At 59.7% G+C, this 13,581-nt stretch overlaps 4 protein-coding genes across 4 annotated transcripts; 1 reads left to right on the top strand and 3 right to left on the bottom strand.

Annotated features, from left to right (window-relative positions):
* Positions 1 to 1,084: 1,084 nt before the first annotated feature.
* Positions 1,085 to 3,451, bottom strand: PAN0_026c6163 (uncharacterized protein; the record flags this gene model as incomplete). The annotated part of the gene is made up of 1 exon (XM_014798395.1): positions 1,085 to 3,451. The coding sequence occupies one exon, from the start codon at positions 3,449 to 3,451 to the stop codon at positions 1,085 to 1,087; it is 2,367 nt and encodes a 788-aa protein (XP_014653881.1).
* A 2,641-nt stretch (positions 3,452 to 6,092) lies between these two features.
* Positions 6,093 to 7,444, top strand: PAN0_026d6162 (60S ribosomal protein L11; the record flags this gene model as incomplete). Its single annotated transcript, XM_014798394.1, has 3 exons — positions 6,093 to 6,128; positions 6,438 to 6,537; positions 6,699 to 7,444. The coding sequence occupies 3 exons, from the start codon at positions 6,093 to 6,095 to the stop codon at positions 7,442 to 7,444; spliced, it is 882 nt and encodes a 293-aa protein (XP_014653880.1).
* Positions 7,445 to 8,029: 585 nt separating this feature from the next.
* Positions 8,030 to 8,722, bottom strand: PAN0_026c6161 (thioredoxin-like protein; the record flags this gene model as incomplete). Its single annotated transcript, XM_014798393.1, has 1 exon — positions 8,030 to 8,722. One exon carries the CDS (start codon positions 8,720 to 8,722, stop codon positions 8,030 to 8,032), a length of 693 nt encoding a protein of 230 aa, XP_014653879.1.
* Positions 8,723 to 9,241: 519 nt separating this feature from the next.
* On the bottom strand, positions 9,242 to 13,308 carry PAN0_026c6160 (quinate permease protein; the record flags this gene model as incomplete). The annotated part of the gene is made up of 5 exons (XM_014798392.1): positions 9,242 to 10,380; positions 10,559 to 11,912; positions 12,168 to 12,584; positions 12,650 to 12,734; positions 13,163 to 13,308. The coding sequence occupies 5 exons, from the start codon at positions 13,306 to 13,308 to the stop codon at positions 9,242 to 9,244; spliced, it is 3,141 nt and encodes a 1,046-aa protein (XP_014653878.1).
* Positions 13,309 to 13,581: the final 273 nt, after the last annotated feature.

Below are 13,581 nucleotides of genomic sequence, written 5' to 3'. Positions count from 1 at the left end.
TCGGACGAATCGCACTGGAATTCGAAAACCAAAAAAAAACCCTCACGGCGCACCAACGCTACAGTGACCAAGGCTGCCGCGACAAGCCGGCAGCGACGTTCAGAGCTGCGGTGGCAACACAAATTTTGACTGAGCCGCGTCCAAGCTTTTTGGGCGGCAGGCTTGTGTGTGGTCGGTCGACTTCAGGGGTTCAGCTGTGCTCGCCCACGGGCGGTGGCGCAAAATTTTTGACCTGCGAGGGAATGGAATGGCCCTTTTTTCTCCGACGCTGCTCGTCCACTGCTCTGGTGCCGCTCTCGGACGTGATGTCAGCGCCGGGCAAAAATGAATTTTCCAGGATTCACGGCACTCACGATGTTGAGGTGCGTGCAATTTCTCGAGCCACAGCTCTGGTGCCTCGCTCATGTGGCCGTCGATCGAGAATTTGTCAAGTGGATTCAAATTAGACCGCCGCTGAGACGCCCTGCTCTGGCGCGAAATGGCACGGGCAGAGGCGCGAGACCACTTCACGCGACGCGCTCCTCTGCTCGGCGCCCGATGGACGGCCGACAAACGATCTGCCGGTCCGCCCATCGGGTCGAGGAGCCCCGCAAAAGCTGCAGCCAGTCAAGTCGAGTCAGGTTCGGCGGTCTTGCAGTCTTCGACAGGCGTGAGACTCATGGTTCCTTCGTGGATGCCGTTGCAGGAAACGGACGTGCGACAAGCAAGCTCAAGCCGACATTCAGATCGAGGGAGGATGTACGATTCGACGACAAAAAGCGGGATAGTGTACAAGGAAACACAGGAAGCGCGACTATAGCAACGACAAAACAAGATGCGAGTGGTACGGTGACAAGGAGAAAAAGGACAAGGCAGAGCAAAGGAAACCGGGAGAGACGCGTGGAAATAAACAGAGTGACGCCGCATCTGCCGACGTTCCTAGCATCAGGTGACGATGCAAGGCTCGTGGCAAAGCGCGTGCAACAGAAGGGAATCGAGAAAAAAGCCAGGGGGCCACCGATGGCGTGAAAGCCATGCTGTAACGGAACAGGGAGGGAGGGATGCGCGCGTCGAGCCGGGCCAAGCGCAGAGGAGGCGCCGGCGTTCAGCACACCATGTCGTATTCGCTGCCACTTTCATAGAACTCCGAGGCGGGGCTGTCGTAGCCATTGCCGCCGGGATAGCTGGCGCAAGGCGTGGGCGGTGCGCTGGGAAAGTACGTGCTCGAAAAGATCGACGAGGTGGCCGAAGCCGGTCCATTCGACCATGGCGAAGCCGATCCTGGCGTGGCACACAAAGTCGATCTGCCGCGTTCCGGCAGCGACGTGGCCGAGAGCCGCCGCGATTCCGATCGATCGGCTGCTTTCGATGCATCGGCCTGAGCAGCATCAAAGTTGGTGCGCGGCTGCTGTGGTGACAGTGGCGGCGAAGGGCTGGTCTGCGTGAGCACGGGAATTTCGGCGCGATGCGAGCTGGGAATGGACTGGCAGCTGAGACGACGCGGCGCCGAGCCGGCCTCCAAGCCCAGACGCTGGCCGGGAGGGACCGAGGTCGAGCGACTCGGCGACATGGATGCGGCGCGAGCAGCGGGCGTGCCTGGTAGCGGGGGCGGAGGCGCGTGGCCAAACTTGCTGCGGATGGATAATGCCTCGGACGAGAGCGGCTCGGCAGGGCTCGAGACCGTGCTGGAGCGATTGCGCAGGTAGTGAGGCAGATTGCGTTGGCGCTCCTGCAGACGCTCTCGCTCCTTCTGCTGGCGCAAGCGAGCCGCCGCAGTTCCGAGCGAGCCAGGTCCGAGCGTCGAATCCGACTCGGCGCCGCAAGCTGGAGTGCGCTCGCGCGAAGCGCTCATGGCAGCAATGCCGGCGTTGTAGGCGTTGTAGTTTTCGGGCTTGGTGGTGCCTTCGGTGCCGGCGACCTTCTTGGGCTTGCAAGCGGCGACGGCAGCCCACCTTGCCTCCAAGAGGCCCATTTCCATCTTCATGGTGCGCAGCTCCTCCACATCCGCCGGGCTGAGTCGATTGTTGACGGGGCAGCTCTTGCGATCGTACTCGACGGGGCTGTGCGTGCGCAGCTCCTGCGGCGGCCTGCTGCTGAAACGCACGGAGCGACCGCGAGGCGGGTCGCGCTCGCACGACGACTCGCGCGTCGAGGCAGCCGACTGTTGTGAGGACTGTCGGCGGAAGCAGGGCCGGAGCTTGACAGGCGAAGAGTTGCGTCGGCTGGAGGTGCGGGAAAGACGCGGCGGCGACGCTTGGGAGGCAGTCTCGATCGCATCGTCGTCGATTTGATCGACACTCGAAGGTGCCAAACGCGCTTCGGCCAAGGGAGGCATCGCTGATACATGTACAGCAGCAGCGCCGTCCGCTGTCGGTAGGGCCAGATGAGTTGCAGTGGGGTCCGGCTTGATGGTCTCGACACTCCCTTCGAGGCCCGTCGGAGCCGGTGCGGCATCTGCGCTAACACACGAGCAGAGCGGAGAAGGGATGGCGGGGACGGTATCGGAAGGGCTGACGCTGCGTGGAGGGGCAAGCGGAGGACCCGAGACATCGCAAGACCAGTCGGAAGGGCTGGAAGCGGGAGACTGCTTGGGCATGACGGTGGTGTTGATGCACTCGCCGCCCTCTTCGACGATCTCGGTGATGCGGCCTTTCTTGATGCGGCGGGGACGGCGAGCGGCGATCTTGTTGGCGTAGTTGTGGAGGAGCCACTCGCTGCGCTTGCGACGCGCGTAGTCGGAGGCGGCGGTGCCGTGCGAGGCGGGTCGATGCGGCGCATGGCGGGCGGAGTGGGACGAGGCGAGGCCGAGCGGGAAGCCGGCGTTGGACAGGGACTCGGCGTCGCCGCCGTGGGAGCTTGCGCGCTCCGAATCCGAGTCGAGGTCGACGCCAATGTCAAGCGAGCAGAGGCTGCTTGACTCCTCGTCGCATTCGCTGACGGTCTCGAGCTCGGGCTCGAGGTCGAGGTCCTCAATGTCTGCAAGGTCGCCGCGTCGGAAGCTGTTGATGCTCGAGACGCTGCCCGGGCTGTCGGTGAGCGTCTCGCTCATGCTCGGACTGGCTGGAACGGGATAGAGGCCGTCGTAACTGAGGTTGGAGTCGACGGAGGCAGAGTTGGTCATGGCAAAGTGGCGGCCATGTCGGCTGGCGGGGCTGGTGGAGTAGGAACTGCTGGTGGGTTGGTGACTAGAGGAAGGGTAGGAGAGCCGATCGGCGAGTCGGGACACGGACGCGGAAGCGGGGGTCGGATACGAGGCACCCAAGGCAGGCGCCGGTGCTGGACTTGACGCAGGGTGTGGGGGTTTGGACGGGGAAGTGTGAGCGCTGGAGATGGCAAGGCTGCGCAGACCTGCAGACACGGCTTGCACGGAATCAGGGGGCTCTATCGCGCCGTTGGACGCGGCGCTGTCGTCCGAGACGGAAGCTGCAGCCATGGTGGCCGATGTTGAGCCGGAGTCGACTGCGGCGGTCATGGTGAAGCAGGCGAATCGATGAGGACGACCGAGAGAGCGGTGTTGGCTGGGAGTTGGTGGAGAGTCGTGCGACTAGACAGAGAGCGACAGGGGGCCAATCGACATTGTACGTGCGATGGCTGGCGTGGGATGTTGTGATGCTGGTGTCGCGTGATGTCGAAACTGCCGGTTGATGGCGAGAAGGGAGATGCGGTGTGCCGGTGATACGAGGCTAGAGAGAACAGGTGGGGTTGGAACGAGCCAAGCTTCGAGAAGCCGAATGCTATAGGGAGAGGTGCATATCAGCGACGAGCGTTGCAAGGCGGTGTCGAGAAGCAAAGCAAGCCGGGAGTGGTTGAAAGCACCAAGATGCGCCAAGAGAGAATGTGTTGGTGAAGCGACAAGAGAGGTTGAGAGAGGGAGAAAGATGACGTTGGGCCAAGCCAAATGGGGGAGGCATCGGCTGGAGGCAGCGCTAGAGGCAAGGTGTTGCGAGTGCGAGATGTTCCTGACGAGGATCGCCCAGGATGGCCAGAGGGCGTGGCTCTGGCTGGCGTGACGCTGTGCTCCTCAAGATGACAGGCCAAACAGAGCGGATGGGAGCTGCCTCGACAGGCGCTGTGCCGGCGAATGGACGAGAAGCGGCGTGTTGGCCTCCTGAGGCTGACGGCCGGCAGTGTGCCGGGGCAGTGCGGCGAGAGGCCGAGAGAGAGAGGGGAGAGAGGGGTTTAGCGGTGCAGGTGTTGTTGGTCCGAACTCGCAGAGAGATGCAGACGGGACGAGGCGCCTGGCCACTGCACTCTCAGCTCATGGCTACGGCTCATCGGCTCGCCTCGTCGTGTTCGTTGTCGTCATTTTTTTGAATTTTGCCTGTGCATTTCTTCAAATTTCCTGGCTGCCTCTCTGTCTCTCTGTGGCTTGGCTCGCGAGCACACGATATGATGCGCCTACGATACGGCTTCATTACAGCCACGGATCTGCCGCAACCGCTCGCATCTTCCTTGTCCAAGCCTGAGTGGACCAAAAGAGCCAGCACAGTACAGTAGAAGCGTGTCCTCGCACAATCGAACCGCCTAGGTAAGTCGATGTCTGAGTGCAGCCACTAGCCGGTTGTGGGCGCAAGGGTTAGGGTTCAGGGCTGGAGGGTGCGGGGCACGCAAGACCCGCACGCCATTCCCGACCATCGGCAGGCGGTGCAGGTGTGCTGCATGCTTTCGCCTTGAGTTTTTGCAATTTCTTTATTTAATTGAATTTAATTTTTTGGGGGACGGTGAGCCCCCCAAATTTGGACGCCTCTGGCTTGGCTCTCTGGCCTGGCCGGCCTCGCTCCAGAGCGGCGCGCGATGGGCTACGGATGCGGGGGCCGGTCACACTGAGTCAAAGCCCCGCCAGAAAGGCCAGGTCCTTTGCGCTCTGCCCGTGCCTCGGGCGGGCTTCCCCTCGGGAAGATCAACGCAATCCCGACTCTGTGTGCAGGCCAGGCCTTCACTCAACTTGGGCGCGATCCGCCAGGCCGTGGCATACAATTCGACGTTCGGTCCTTATCATACGAACGAGCATACACTCGATGCTGTAGTGTAGATACGTTGCGATAAGCAGGCGGCCTATCGACGAATGGCGGCCGATTGTGCAAGCTCGAAAGCCCGCTCGAAAGCAAGACACACAGGCGAGGAGCGAGCTGGGCTGGGCTGAAGTGAGATGAGTTGAGGTGAGGTGAGGTGAAACGCCTCGATGCGCGCGTCACGAGGAATGCGGAGCTCAGCTGACCGCGACCGTCAAGCCCGTTAGCACCACCGCGAGAGATTGCCAGTTTGCCCCGATCCTGCATGTCGGTGCCTCTTATCTCGGCGGCGATGCCGTCCGTTGGGTCAGCTCAATCGGCGATTGCTCAACGCCATGGCGCTCGCCGCACATGGCTATCGTAGAAGCTAAAGGTGTGCACGATAAGTCTTCGTCGTCCCGCTAACGGTCCTGGGCGAAGTGGCATCGCACGAAGCCAAAGCAGACGCTCGAGGCCCCTAAAAGCAGCCCGTCCAAGCCGCACATGGCTCACGCACATCTCTCGACATTGCGCTGGCCAGACTTGCATCACGGTCAGTCATCATCCCCTCGCGCTCGCTGCTGTGCTACTTTCGCAATCGAGCTCGATTTCGGTGTCGTCGAATGCATCTCATCTGTCGCGCCCGGCTCTCGCCAGCTCCACCCGAGCCCCTGGCAAGATCAGGGACCCTGGCACTTTCCCGGCCATAATCGAGCGGTGCGTCGTGGATCGGGATAGCGAGACTTGATCAATCGCCGATTGAAATAAAGCTGTTAAGCCCTTAGTTCTATGAATGCTCCGAATCTCGAGAAAATTGAAGCAATTCGAGACACGTGATGTGAAGAAAGCTCGGCCGAGCTTTACACAAGGCGGGCCACTCCTGGCCGCGGCAGCTCACGCACAGTGGCGGCACACACGCTGGCCACAGCCGCTGCCTCTCGTGCTTCGAATTTCAGCGTCGAGTCGCCCGAGTTGCTCAAAGCCGCGCTTGCCTGCTCCAAGCCCAGTTCGGCCTGACCCGCGCCCACAGCACAGAGAGCGCACCAAGACTTCGCACACCGCTTTGGCACCACCATCTTCGTCACGATCAACCATCAAGATCATCACCGAATATTTGTCAAGATGGCGGAGTCTAGCAAGGCCATTAACCCTATGAAGGTTGGTATACACCTATTCGCACCGGTCGCACCGGTCGCACCACTTCAGCATCGTCATGTTCGCCGATACCACACGCACTCGATCGCCAGCCAGCACACATTGGAACCGACCGCATCGTTCGACATGCTTTAAGTGTCCATCCACGAGATGCTCCTCACCTAGCGACAGCGATCGAAATTCATCCCAGAGACGTTCCCCACACAGCCGGCTTGTGCCGTCACTCAGAACGCAGACGCACAAATCTCCGGCAACTCCAGCACACATGCACTCTCCCAGCCTCTTTTCCGACATCGGCATGCACAACTGCAGCAGAAGTGGGATGGTTTGGTGCTTCCTGGCGGCCTCGATTGGGAGTACAGAGGACTTGTCGATGCAGCAGCAATGCGGGATGAGATCGAGGATCAGAGGCGTGCACCATCAACACAGTGTTCAGGACGCCACAGGATGTCAGGCTCGTGCACTCGACTTTGCCGCTTGCGTACTTGCACAAATGTCGCACGAACCACGTTGCCAGCAGTGGCGCGATGCAGTGGAACGCTATTCCGCACATGGTCAATTCACACGCGACAGACTGCGTTCACTGCCACGGCAGCAACATTGCAGCATCCTTCGTCCTTTGTCGTCCAAATCACGACCACCATCGACATCTCATCTCGCACAACCACCAGCACCGTTTTCAACAACCGCATCTCGCTCCGTTGGCTCCATCGACCACAGTGCTTTGGCATCACGAACATGACCGCGCCGAGTGGAACCGCACTCTTCCTTTGCACCAGCTGACCCTGTATCCCTTTTTCTCCCCTTCGCTTCTCCCCACGAAACAGGAGCTCAAGGTTGACAAGCTCGTTGTCAACATCTCCGTTGGTGAGTCGGGTGATAGGCTCACCCGTGCCACCAAGGTGCTCGAGCAGCTCACTGGTCAGACCCCCGTCACCAGCAAGGCTCGCTACACCCTCCGTGGTTTCGGTATCCGCCGTAACGAGAAGATCGCCTGCCACGTCACCATCCGCGGCCCCAAGGCCGAGGAGATCATCGAGCGCGGTCTCAAGGTCAAGGAGTACGAGCTCCGCCGCCGAAACTTCTCCGACACCGGCAACTTCGGTTTCGGTATCACCGAGCACATCGACCTCGGCATCAAGTACGACCCCTCCATCGGTATCTTTGGCATGGACTTCTTCGTCTGCATGACCCGTGCCGGCTCCCGTGTCGCTCGCCGCAAGCAGCGCGTCGCCCGCGTCGGTGCCCCCCACCGTGTCAAGAAGGAGGAGACCGCCGCTTGGTTCAAGCAGCGCTTCGACGGTATCATCATGCGCTAAATCACCCGGATTGCCCAGCGCGTGTTGCCCTTCGTCCTCGTTCCCCGTCTCGACCCCGCCACATCCCCAGATCACGGTGATCAGGGCTTCCGACTGAAGCCAGACGTCGGCGGAGTCGTTCCTTGCATCCCTTCTTTTTGTACAAAACACAAAAACCTCACCCCATGTTCTTCGCTCAGCGTCACGCCGAATTGCATGAAAAATTGACGCTCACATACGAGCTCAGCATCTCCAACCCCTCTCTGCGCCTGCTGGGTCGGCAGAAGTCCGGTGAGAGGCACGCGAATCGTTGGCATTCATTGGCATTTGCGGGACTTGGCACCCAAGAGTCGCTGACACCGTTCAAGGGCATTTGCGTCGTGGATGCGTGGAGGTTTCCGCATTGACGGGCGCATGCGTTCACGCTGGTTCCGCACTTCGGATGATGGCAAGACCTGCAGGAACTCCAGCCCTCCTGGTTGGTCGCGCATCGGGATGAAGCTGTGGAATCCGGATCGGGTGTCTGAGAAGGAGCTTGTATTCCGGGTGGGTCAACAGCAAAACACATGAGCAAGCTGGAAATGCTAGCGGCAGCGGGTCCATGGCTCAAGCGTACTTGTAGGGGCCACCCTTCTCGAGACCTCGTTTGAAAGCAGGCCGAGCGTGAACCTTGTCGACGTAAGTCTTGATGGAAGCCGGCAGATTCGAGATACGACCCGAGAGAGCCGCTTCGAGGGGGAATGCCATTTGGAAATCCGCCGATGTGGGATTGCCGTCCTTGTCGCCGCCAGCAAACCAGCCGTTGCCTCCGTCGCACTTCTTGACGAGTTCGTCCGCAACAAAGTCGGACTTGCGCTTCAGATCCGGGTCCAGGAAAGCCGAGTTGACATTGCTGACAATCGCGTTGCCGATGGGGCGCACGAAGAACGGCATCTTGGCTGGAATCATGCTGAATACCAGCTTCATGACCAGTGTAGGCATCAGAGATCCTTCGGCAAAGTGGTTGAAATAGACATCGTCATCGATGCGTTCGGGATCAGCCGGTACAAAGCGTCCCTCTCCGTAATGACGGATGAGATAGTCGACGATGGCACCGGACTCAGCGACCACCTTGTTCTTGGTCGTGTCGGTGATCAGAGGTGACTTGCCTGTCGGATGAACGTCGAGGAGCTCCTTGGGTGCGGTGCCCTGCGCGGTTCGGCTGTAGTGCTTGATCTCGTAGTCGATGCCCATCTCCTCCAGCAGCCAGAGGACGCGCTGCGACCGCGAATCATTGAGATGGTGGACGATGATGGTCATGTCTACGCTTTTGTCCTATACTGTAAAAGGCGGGTGGTGGCCGGAGAGGTGGGGTTGACTCCAGTAACGAGCAACCGTATCGGGCCGGCTTCATCCAGCTCCCGGACCACCCGCGCCACGACAACTCAGCCTCGGCGTGTGGAGACGAGCTTAAAAAAAATCGACACTGTTAAGGTGGACTCGTTAGCAGAAGCCCCAAAAATTCATGCTGAGCCTGCGTTTCAGTCGAGTGCCGCAATGCAGGAGAGATCAAGATGTCGGCGTCAGGGCCTCAAGAGGTATGGTGGGTCCCGCCCCGCAGAGGGCTCTCTGCTGCATATACAGTATGTCCAGGTCCTGTTCGCTCTTGGTGGCCGTGACGGAAGCTCTCGTCTCTCTTGCGTACCTACAATCAAATGGCACAGTCAGGCGAGTATGGAGATCACTTTTACAAATTGCAACATGCTGTGGGATGACGAGCTTGAGATGCAGCCAAGCCGGCTTGCGAGAGCGGGCCGGTCATGGCGAGACTCAGGCTGTTTAGTGCTTCTTTTCGTCTTCCTCCTCCTCGATGGACTTCTTCTGGCCGAGCTGAGCCGAGTAGGCGAGATCGGCGCCGTCCTGCGACTCGTCGGCCTCCACCTTTGACGAGGTGGCGCCCTTCCTGTTGGCAGGACGGTTGGCGGTCCAGCCGATACGGTACCAGGGCTTCTCAAAGAGCTGATGGATATCCTCGAGCTGCATGCCGGCCGTCTCGGGCATGAAGAAGAAGACAAAGAGGCAGCCGGTGAGAGCAATCATGGCGTAGAAGAGGAAGGTGCCAAAGTTGCCCCACGCGTGGAGCATGGGGTTGAGCGAACGAGTGGCCGCGTACTGCATGGCAAAGTGCACCAGCGAGACGATAGCAACACCCAGCGCTCGCACCGTGATGTCGAACATCTCGGTCTGCGTAAGGTACTGCACCGAATTGACACCGATCGCCCAAGCCAGACCCGAGAGATAGAAGAAGAAGATGGCGCCCGTAGCAGCCGACTTGTCCGAGTGCGTCTCGTTGGCCTTGGTGACACCGGAGGTGAACTTGAGGAAGAGCGCAAGGTAGAGTGAGCACAAGCTCTGCAGCAGCAGACCGGTGGTGACAGCCGTCTTCCTTCCGAGCATGTCGACAAGGAAGAAGGCAGCAGCGAGCGAACTGAGCAGCTTGACAATACCAAAGATACCGGTGGTGAGAAGCTTGGTCCTCTGTCCTCCAGGCACACCGAGAAGTCCGAAGATCTTGGGTGCGAACACAGTGTAGACACCACCACCGCTCATCTGACCGAGCACCTGGATGCCAAGGCCGAGGAAAAGGATGTACTGGTTGTTCTTGTTGGTGACGAGCTTCTTGAGGATCTGGAAGATGCTGAGACCCTCGAGCGCCTCCTTTTCGGCAAGGATCTGCTGCTCCATGACCTCGACCTCGTTGACAATGTAGGGATGATCCTCGTCAAGGTTGCGAAGGTAGCTGAGCGTCTTTCGCCCCTCCTCGTAACGTCCCTGCTTGATGAGCCATCGAGGCGACTCCTTGGCAAAGATACAGGCGATGAAGGTGAGACCGGCAAAGATGAAGTTGATGGAAGCGGGGATCGTCCACTGCCTTGCGTCGTCGTAGTGGATGGAAGTGCCGAGGTTGGACCAGTAGCCTAGACAATATGCAGAGTAATGAAGTGAACCCCCACCAAATCCACAAAACGACGCCGTCAAAAATCGCAGCCAAAAAAATCCGTCAGTACCATGCTCTTCTTTGCTCTTTGCTCCTCCAGTCGACTCGTATGAGCGCCGGCGTGATCATAACGCAGCGCTGGCATGGTCAGAACGCACCAAGTAGGATACCGATGTACACAGAGCCACTGAAAATGCATACGGTGAGTCCACGGATCGCTTTGGGAGCGATTTCCGCAAGATATACTGGCGCCACTACGGGTGTAAAACCGACCCCGAGCCCGGCGATAAAGCGGCCGGCCAGGAGCTGGTGGTAGTTGCCGGGGGAGTGGGTGCCGCTTACGCCGGCAGAGGTCATCCAGATGGCCGTACCAAAGAGCCAGAGCAAGCAGGCGAGCATCGAGGTGCGAAGACGGCCGAGGCGATCGCAGAGGAAGAAGGCGATGGCCGAGCCGGCAACCGAGCCGAGCTGGAGCTGGGAGGCGATGGTCGCTTCCTGAGGAGAGTTGTCGTCGAAGCCAAACGTCTTGATGAAGCTATGCTGCTTGAGAACACCAGAGATGATACCCTCGTCCAGACCTCGTGAGATGCCAAGGGCACCGACTGCCCAAGCGCTGAACCAAAGGCGCCAGCCGCGCGCTTCGCGAGGCGTGTCTCGCAAGTGAGAGAGCAACATCTTTCGCCGAGTATGATCAAGAGCAAGTGCAGGAGTAGGGCCAAGCGAAAGAGGGGAAGGTTGCTTTGATCTTGTGGGACTACCAAGCGACGGGGACCAGAGTGCGCGATATATACGTTTCTCCCACCTCGCGGGGAACACTGTGGGGTCGACACATGGCCAGGCGGAGCCCCGCTCCAATGAGGGCTCGAGGATTCTGCCTTGCCAATTCGAGCACGGCGGCTGAGCCAGCACCAGGAAAGCAAAGGAACGTCGGCGAGCTGCAAAGTTTGAGATGCGCCAGCGCAGGTTCCTGCATGGCGAAAGGGGGATCTCTGTACTGGACGGTTCTGCCGTTGAGATGGGACTGCGCTGCTTCAGAACGACGAGTGCCGAACAGAGGAGCTCGCCAGCTGTCTCTGTGTGTCTCTCTCTTGTGCGTGTCTTGCGCCACCCGTCGCGTTCCGGAATGATCCGCTTGGCTTGTCGGGAGCAAGGGGCGAGGATATTGGGTGCTGCGGGTCCGTTCCGAGGGACCAACGGAGAAGTGCGAAGCGGCAAAGCGACGTTTCGCGGTGCAATTGCAGCTGTCATGCGCAACCAAGTCTTGGCAGTCTTGTTGGTGCATGCAGCTACGGGATTGTGCACAGGAGCTGGGACTGATGAGCCAATGGCTGGCGTGATGCGTCCTTGTGTCGATGCTCGGAGGGCGCAACTTGACCGGCGTTGGCCGGCGACGTTGGACAAATGGAACCCTCGACGTGGGGTTGGCCATGTTGCTCCAGGCAGGCGAATTTGTCGTGGCGCAGTTGCGAGGTTCACAGGCGGGAGCGCGGTGCGAAGGTCGAGCCAGGGTCTCTGCGGTTCCACGCAGGCGAGTTGCACAAATCGACAAGTGCAGTGCGCACAAGCGCGCTTCGGATGGCTCCAGACCACATGTCGGATTCAGCCTCCGCATTTCTTGGCACTCGCTTCGCCGCAAACTCTCCATCCCACATCGGCGCGTCTTCTGGCCGCGTCTTCTGGCCTCGCCACTACTCCCGGGCGGCGGCGGCGGCGGCTCGCTCCTTTTTTTCGCCGAAAGCCAATCAGTACCCATTCTGACAGTCCGACCGCCGTACCGCGCTTGTCAAACTCTTGATACCGCAGGAATTGGCCCGCTCCGCTCCCGCTCGATGCCCTCCCGCAACCACAGGCACCGAGATCAGCCCGCTCGGCTGCGATGCCCCTTGGCTGCTCATGTTCAGTGGGGTTCGCCGGTCCGCCCTCCGGTCCCATCTCCGACGACTTGTCAACGGCCCACAAATTCGAAGTCTCTGGTTGGTTGTCAATCTGCCACAGCAGCAGCCTCCCCGTTTCCTGACACTCCATCTCTCCCACCCCCACCTTCATTTCCTCGTGGGTTCGCCCCTGCGCCTGCCCGGGTTCGCTTGTTCCGCTCTCCCACATGCGTTGCAGCCAGACACCGAAGCCTAGCGACGCCGACCCCGAGAGCTCAGTATGCCTCTTCTTGTCGCTAGTCTCGCCGGCCTATCCAGTCGTTCGGAAAGCTCCTCCATCGTCCTCCGGAAAGCTCCTTGCTCGATGAGACAAACCAAGAGGGGACAGAAGAATGCGAGCTGTTGACCTGTGGTGTCGAGCTGCTCGGGATGCTTTGCGGTTCCACTCCGCATCTTCGCTCTGCGATCGCAACAGCGAGCTGTATGAAGTAAACAGCCTCTTGTCTGCCATCAACTGTCCAAGTCGGTACACTTGTCTCGCAGAAAGACGGTGCGCCTAGCCAGATGGCCCGATTGTAAGCGATTGACCGCTCTCGGCACTGTTACAGTGCCGCTTCGATGTCAGCTTCACCACGCCCCGCACCCCGCATTTGATGCCCGGAAGTGTTCCGTAGGAGTCCAACCCCCCTCCGCTCCCTCCTTTCCTTTTGGCATGGTCGACGAAGCGCGACCCTTTCCGCAGAAGCCGGGCGGAAAGCTCCGTTACCGCCACTGAAACGCTTCAAGGCCCTCGCTCTGCCGTCTAGCAACGTCTTCCTCTCTGCTTCGTCCCCATTTTTATTTTGCTCGCTTAGGGCGCGCTCGAAGGGTAGCATATCTGCGACCTACAGCTCGCAGGTCTTGTTCGGAGGCCCAGTGACTTCTTCCTTGTTGCGTGTGCGATGCTGGGGACTGCTCCTCTTTTTCAACGTCCTTGCCGTAGATCCCGCTTCGTTCACTTGCCTGTCTGTAGCCTTCTTGACGTTCGCAGACATGGCGGTGTTTCTCACCTACCTTTCGGCAGCAACCACCGTCAGGCCAAAAATGTTGTTGAAGCTTTGACATTGTGTGAGAGTCGAGCGACTGCTGATGCTGCAACCGGGCTTGCTTCGCCTCGCCTGCCGTCCTCAACCTCGACAGTTGTGTGGCGCATCGTGAGCGGTGCTCTTTCACGACGTCAACCTGTCTCTCCTTCACGACTTCGGTTGAATCTCGAGAAGAATTAATGAAGTGCGAAAATCCGGCCACCAAAATTGCTTTTCTTGCGA

Source organism: Moesziomyces antarcticus (assembly GCF_000747765.1).
Source record: "Moesziomyces antarcticus DNA, scaffold: scaffold_v10026, strain JCM 10317, whole genome shotgun sequence".
Lineage (NCBI taxonomy): Eukaryota > Fungi > Basidiomycota > Ustilaginomycetes > Ustilaginales > Ustilaginaceae > Moesziomyces > Moesziomyces antarcticus.
This window is presented reverse-complemented; position numbering and strand designations above follow the sequence as displayed.